This window comes from Mus pahari, chromosome 5 (assembly GCF_900095145.1).
Source record: "Mus pahari chromosome 5, PAHARI_EIJ_v1.1, whole genome shotgun sequence".
Taxonomy (NCBI): Eukaryota; Metazoa; Chordata; class Mammalia; order Rodentia; family Muridae; genus Mus; species Mus pahari.
Window position 1 is genome coordinate 114273860 of NC_034594.1, and position 7866 is coordinate 114281725.

General features: G+C 34.8%; 1 protein-coding gene across 1 annotated transcript in view; it reads right to left on the bottom strand.

The window, feature by feature from the left end:
• The window catches only part of Cfh (complement factor H), a 74314-nt gene that overhangs the window by 13390 nt on the left and 53058 nt on the right, over positions 1–7866 (bottom strand). Inside the window, exons 10-13 of the mRNA XM_029538693.1 lie at positions 6919–7095; positions 2766–2939; positions 1866–2051; positions 1601–1780 (exon numbers count right to left, since the gene is read on the bottom strand). Coding sequence (XP_029394553.1) covers positions 1601–1780; positions 1866–2051; positions 2766–2939; positions 6919–7095 — 717 coding nt within the window. The remainder of the gene's footprint in view (positions 1–1600; positions 1781–1865; positions 2052–2765; positions 2940–6918; positions 7096–7866) is intronic.

The window sequence follows — 7866 nt, forward strand, 5'->3', positions numbered from 1 at the left end:
TCTGATTTTGTTAATTAGGATGCTGTCTCTGTGCCCTCTAGTGAGTCTGGCTAAGGGTTTATCTATCTTGTTGATTTTCTCAAAGAACCAGCTCCTGGATTGGTTGATTCTTTGAATAGTTCTTTTTGTTTCCACTTGGTTGATTTCAGCCCTAAGTTTGATTATTTCCTGCCTTCTATTTCTCTTGGTTTAATTTGCTTCCTTTCGTACTAGAGCTTCTAGGTGTGCTGTAAGACTGATAGTGTATGCTCTCTCTAGTTTCTTTTTGGAGGCACTCTGGGATATGAATTTTCTTCTTAGGACTGCTTGCATTGTGTCCCATAAGTTCGGGTATTTTGTGGCTTCATTTTCATTAAACTCTAAAAAGTCTTTAATTTCTTTCTTTATTTCTTCCTTGACCAATGTATCATTGAGTAGAGTGTTGTTCAGTTTCCACGTGAATGTTGGCCTTCTATTACTCATGCTGTTATTGAAGATCAGTCTTAATCTGTGGTGAGCTCATAGGGTGCATGGGATAATTTCAATATTTTTTTATCTGTTAAGGTCTTTTTTGTAACCGATTATATGGTCAGTTTTGGAGGAGGTATCATGAGGTGCTGAGAAGAAGGTATAGCCTTTTGTTTTAGGATAATATATTCTGTAGGTATCTGTTAAGTCCATTTGTTTCATAACTTCTGTTAGTGTCCATGTGTCTCTGTTTAGTTTCTGTTTCCAGGATCTGTCCATTGTTAAGAGTGGGTTGTTGACGTCTACCAGTATTATTGTGTGAGGTGCAATGTGTACTTTGAGCTTTACTAAAGTTTCTTTAATGAATGTGGCTGCCCTTGCATTTAGAGCATAGATATTTAGAATTGAGAATTCATCTTGGTAGATTTTACCTTTGATGATTATGAAGTACCCCTCCTTGTCTTTTTGATAACTTTGAGTTGGGAGTCAATTTTGTTCGATATTAGAATGGCTACTCCTGCTTGTTTCTTCAGACCAGTTGCTTGGGAAATTGTTTTCCAGCCTTTTACTCTGAGGTAATGTCTATCTTTTTTCCCTGAGGTGGGTATTCTGTAAGCAGCAAAATGTTGGGTCCTATTTGTGTTGCCAGTCTATTAGTCTCTGTCTTCTTATTGGGGAATTGAGTCCATTTATGTTAAGAGAAATCAAAGAAAAGTAATTGTTGCTTCCTGTCATTTTTTTTTCTTAAAGTTGGGATTCTGTTCTTGTGGCTGTCTTCTTTTTGTTTTGTTGAAGGATTACTTTCTTGCTTTTTCTATGGTGTAGTTTCCATCTTTGTGTTAGTGTTTTCCCTTTATTATTCTTTGAAGGGCTAGATTCATGGAAAGATATTATGTGAATTTGGTTTTGTCATGGAATACTTTGGTTTCTCCATCTATGGTAACTGAGTTTGCTGGGTATAGTAGTCTAGGCTGGCATTTGTGTTCTCTTAGTGTCTGTATAACATCTGTCCAGGATCTTCTGGCTTTCCAAGTCTCTCATGAAAAGTCTGGAGTAATTCTAATAGGCCTGCCTTTATATGTTCCTTGACCTTTTCCCCTTACTGCTTTTGATATTCTGTCATAAAGTATCCATTTAATGCACACATACTTACCAACACATTTAGGGAGCTGGGTCCACTTTCCACTAATGCAAAAAATTGACCCATGTCCAATCATTGTGAAAGTCTTTACACAAGTGAACTCCACTGAATCTCCATGGTAGTAGGGAGGGTCAGAAACCTTGACAGAACCATGCTCAAGTTTAGGAATGTCTCCACATGTTCTCTCTTCCTCTGTAGATATTTCATAAAAATGTATTCATTATCAATGCACACCTCAAATACAAAATATCCTTAAAGTATTAATGTTTTTACTTACCAACACACACAGGATAGGTTGTCCACTTCCCATCAACACACTGGATTTTATTGGGTCCCTTCAGTAGGAATCTAGGTTTGCAATCATATCCCACCACCTCACCGTGTCTGTATTCAACACTTTTTGTTCCATTAATTTCCCCATTAAGAATTTCAAGAGGTGGTGCACATGATGCTACTTGACCTGCTGCAGAAATACTGTATAAATATATAAATGAAAATGTCCATCTTACAGTCTAAAATTTTAGTAAATGTAGACACCATATCACTTTTTATAAGACTTTTCTATGTAAATGCTATTTACACTAGATTTACATTTCTTAGCTATAATACATTTGTTGAAATACCATTCCAAATGTATTGAAGGTGGAAGAATTTTTGGTAAACCTGACAGCTTGAAGATATATGCAAATAACTCAGTAATTGTTGTGTTGATTGTAATTTTCACATTGACATACTATTTTATCATACAGTTATCACATTGTAAAAAAACATCAACACTGGAACTATTACTTGTTTTAATTTGTTTAATACCTGGTATTGATTTAATTAAAATCTGCTTTTAGATGTTTGGACATATTCTATGCAATGTGAGGGAAAGCCTATGCTATAAAAGCACCAGCACTAATGGTAATGCAGACTAAAAGACAGAAATTTCTTCAGTCTCAGCCATCATGTGTGGAAGTGTAAGAACATTGAGAACGCATCTAAAGGAACAACTTATCTTGGTTTTAATCTCATAAATATGTGGCTGTGTATCAGTCACATAAAATATGTCCTTCATAGATATCAATTTCCCTGAAGATTTTAATATTATGGACATACTGGATAAACAGGGAACACTAAAAGAAGAACAATAAATTTCTGATTTGAATTCCTCACATGTAAAACCCATACTGACCTTTACATGTAGGGAAACTAGGAGACCATCCAAAGTGGTAGCATTGCACTGAATCTGGTCCCACTCGGTGTCCTGAACTGCAAGAGAATTCCAACAGATCTCCAACTCTGTATTTGTCTTTTTTTGGAGAAACGATTAGTTTTGTGTCTAGAGTGGGAACACTGCATTCTCTTTCTTGAAAAGTAAGATAATTAGAATATACAATTAGTCATTGATAAGTAGGCTTATCTATCTCAAGTACATTCACAGGAAAACTTCAGTAACCCTTTGCCTTATGAAAAATGTGGCATACTAGCACTAATATAGCCTCTAAATCAATATGATAGTCACTGTGAATTATAAGAAAGTATGATATATTAATGTTAAAACTGATTTAAAAAATCAACTTATTTTCACTGGATCTGATTTGCTGCAGATAAATATTAATATGAAAGTAATAACTTTCCTATTCTTACAACATAAAATTGTTTCCCTCAGTTTCTAAATTAGTGTCAAACAATTTCTAAGTCACATATTAAAATAATTTCAGTTTAATATAATGGGAAAGTAAAGTATATAAAATAATTTCTAATGTATCTGAAGATAGGAAAATATAGTTAGTATATTTTGCAATTAAAAAAAACAACAGAAACATGTGCACAATCTTTACATTAAACCATTTGTTATACTTCTAGTTCTAATTGATAATTAATTGTCAATTATTTGATGCAAATTAAGAATGTAAAACATTCTCCAATATGATAAGGTTTTTCTTCAATTTTTGAAATTGTTGAGTTTTACCCAAAATAAGTAAGTAAATAAATAAATAATACTTTTTTGCCTTAAAATCCCCCTTCTTCTAACATATAAATTAAAAGTCAAAATTTTAAATTAGGGTCATTCATAAAATATAATTGCTGAATTATCAAAACTGAGGGGATGGTAACAGGAGGAATCAGGTGGAATGAGAAAGTTTTGGAAGAGATGTCTAGAATTTGGGGCATTTCAGGGGCACGATGGAACCTTAGATCAATGGAACTCCAAGGAATCTTTGAGGGTGAGCCTAGTAAACACTCCTAGTAGTGGGGTTTAAAGACCCTGAACCAGCCATCTTCTGTAACCAGGAAAGATTTCCAGTAGAAGAATTGGGACAACAACCTAGTTATAAAATATTCAACCTACTGTTTGTTCTGCCTGCAAGATGTGACTACAGAATTTGTAGGAATGGCCCAAAAAGCGTTAGTACAGTTTAAGAGCCATGCAGTGAGAGAGAGCCATGTCTGACACTACCTTGAAGGCCAGCAACCAGAGGTTGGATAGCTTAAAAATCTAGATGTCCCTCAACTGAGGAATGCATAAAAATGTGGTATATTTATATAATGATATATTGTGCAAGTTGTCAGAAAAATGTCATCATGAAATTTGCAGGCAAATGATGTAACTAGAAAAAAGAAACGATACAGAGTGATGAAACTAGACTTGGAAAGACAAAAATGATATGAACGCTTAAGTAGTTATTAAAGATTAAGTAAAGGATTATCATGCTGCAGTCCACAGACCAGGGGAGGCAAAGTAAGAAAGTGAGTTAAGTAAGGAGATCACCCTGGGAAGTGGCAAGAGAATGAGTTTTGTGGGTGAACTGGGGACAGCAGGGAAATATGGTCCAAAAAATCAACTAAGGAAGAATCATAGAGGCTACAGAGACTGGAGCTGCAATCAAAGAGCCTGCATGTGTCTATGCTAGGTCCTCTACATACATACTGTTGTTTATCTTGGGCATTTCATGAGACTCCTTCCAGGGGAAATGGGGAATGTCTCTAATTCTTTTGCCCACTCTTGAGTACATTATCCTACTTGGTTGCTTCATTCAGCCTTAATATGAGGATTTGTGTCTAGTCTTACAGAATCTTGCTATGCCATGTTTGGTGGATATCAATGAGAAGCGTGCTCTTTTCTGAAGGGGAAGGGAGGAGCAGTCAGTAAGAAGGAAAGGTGGGAAGTGGGCAGAGTTAAAGGAAGGGAGGCTGCAGTTGGGATATATTTTGAGAGAGAAGAACAAGTAAAAGGACAAGTAAACAAAAGTAAAGAAAACAAAAGAAAAGAAGTGTGGGTTACTGTTGTAAGATATTTAACAGTTTGTTTTTAGCTTTTATGAAACAGGGATGAAGTGGTCTTTTTGCTAGTGTACAATCGTAAGATGAACAATTGAGGAGAGTAGAACACTTTCTTTTGTTCAGCTGAATGCATTGTAGAAAGTCCTAATTTCATAATTTTGAACTGTTTATAATCAGAGAGAAACTAATGATCACCATTTGTTTAGTTTCATTTTTTTAAAGTATTTAAGTCACTTGTTTCTGTTTGTCTGTTTATGAGATGTCTTCATTTAGAATACAAGATCTGAGCTCATTTCTAGGTTTAAATCCTACCCAAGCCTACCAATCCTTAAATCAGAAACCCCACCAATCCCTGGGTTTATCTAGAAATCTTACCATTCCCCACCCTGGGAATGTTCATTCTCCTAAACTCACTCTATCTAACCCCTTCACACACCCTCCCATCTTATATTTACCTGCCTCCTGCTCAGTTTCCTGCTGCATCTTGGCCAAGCAGAGGCAGCCACCCCCTTACTGTAATCCCCTTGATGTCAGGCAAGTGACCAAGCCCCACCTCCAGACTACTATAATGGCTATGTCCCTTGAGATGCTAATGGCCAAGTTCCTTCCTACATTGGGGGAAAATGACCCAAGGTGAGCTCAAAATCTCACAGATCACTGAGCTTGTTCCAAGACCTGTTTTTTTTTTTTTTAAAAAAAAAATCCCACCAATCCTAAGGTGCCCTTGAAAGCATATGCACCCCTGAGGCCCCAAAAATGTCCTATACAAATCCAACTCCTGCTAAGTCTTTGCTGCTTCACTCTGGAGCAGACACAGCTTTCTCATGTCTTTTCTACTAAAGCCTTGTTTGATGTTTGTCATTTGTGCTTTGACTTTATGCTTTTCCTTGGCTCCCTGCTGCCAGTTTACCTTTCCCTTCAGAGCTGTCACATCTGCACTGGGAAACTCATAGCTGCAGAAACTCCACAGGGGAAGCATTCCCTTCTGAGCTGTAACACAATTCCTATAGAACCCAGACTGGCCTGTATATCAGGAATGCCATACTTCTACCTCCCAAGACATCTTGGCAGGGGTAGACATCCACATTTGAGTGGACCCATGACTTTGCAAATCACATTTCTCAGTATCTGCTACTAGTCTTTCAAAAAAAATTATTTTTAATTTTATTGTCCTTTATCTTCTGCCCTCACACTGTTCAAGTTTCCCTTTATATTTCTTTTTTTCTTTAAAGATTTATTTACTTTATGTATGAGTGCTCTATTAGTATGGACACCTGCATACTAGAAGAGGGCATCAGAACTCATTACAGATCATTGAGAGCCACCATGTGGTTGCTGGGAATTGAATTCCTAAACTCTAGAAGAACCGCCCATGATCTTAACCACTGAGCTATCTCTCCTGCCCTCAAGTTTTCATGACCTAGCTTCATACTTCAATTCCTAATTTTGATACTGGAGACCTAGTCTACATAATTAAGAACTTGAATAATAAAAGCATTGTCCTTGAATAAGAGATACGTGATATACCCAGGCCACACAAAGGAATCATTAATTTAATGAAATTTTTGCTTTGTTTACTTTTGGAAACAGAACTTAGTATCTAGTCCTATATTCCCTCAAACTTAAAATTTCTTGATTCAGGGTCCTAATTGCTAGAATCATAACCTGGTGTCATATACAATTGACATATATATTATTTTAAAAACAGATTATCAGGCCAGAATGGCTGTCAGTTAGAGTGCTTGCCTCTAAGCCTGGAGTGTTGAGTTCAATCTCTTAGACACAAATGAAAAGAGATATCTAACTCCCACGAATTCTCTGACACCTTCACGTATAATGCAGTATGTACAACTCCATAAACACACACATATATGCATGTATACACACAGGATAAATAAATGAGCGTAATGAAATAATGAATGCAAATATAAATATCAATAGCTTCCAAACATTCCTTTTTCATTGGTTACATGAAATCATAAGGAAGATTCTAGGAATTTCAATTTTTAGCAACAAATTCATTTTTTTCTTAAAATTATTCCAGAGAAAATAGTACTCACCATAACATGAGGGCGTATCAGACCATCCATTATAAGTACATGTTATAGAGCCTTTGGTCTGTTTATATTCATTTTCATATCCAATAAAACATTCATAGTCTAATTTGTCATTGATCTTAAACCATGTGTTATTATTCTTAGTTACAGAATTCTCAAATACAGGCATATCACAAGACTCTAATGTAAAATAAAAGAGATAATTTTATTTCAAATATGTCAATAGTCAATATGAGTAATAAGCATGAGAACAAACGTCTTTATAGATTAATATATGATAACAAATTAAATAAAATATTGAAGGAACCTAGGGAGAACAACAATTTATTTCCTTGAAAGTTATCAAAATGGAAGCTACAATTCTATATAGCATTAATATTTTTTTCTTAAACATTTATAAAATATTACTTTAGAAATAGTTTCTCAGCTTACTTTTTATATACTTATTGCACACTCCAAAAGAATATGCAAATGAAAATGTATATTTTTAGGGGAATATGATAGTTTTTTGTGAGTTAACATCCTATATTTAATAATTAAAATGACTCATAAAATAGAGAACTAGATAAGCTGAACTTAAAACAGGTATTATATCAAAGATTTAAATTTTAATACTAAAAAATACAATAAATCTTTGTCAGTTATAATTTAATATAGATGAATATTATGTGGGTATAATTTTAATTGCCTTTTCTTTAATAAGTTCTTGTAAAATTACAGTGGCTGAAAAATATTAGATATGAAAATAGTGAATATCTTAAATTGCCTTATTATTTCAGTTATGTTGAATACTTCTTGAAAAACAGCACTGAGTATTTTTCTAATATTAGTCCTGCCAATCCATGAACATGGGAGATCTTTCCATCTCCTGAGATCTTCTTCAATTTCTTTCTTTAGGGGTTTGAAGTTCTTGTCGTACAGATCTTTCACTTCCTTAGTTAGAGTCACACC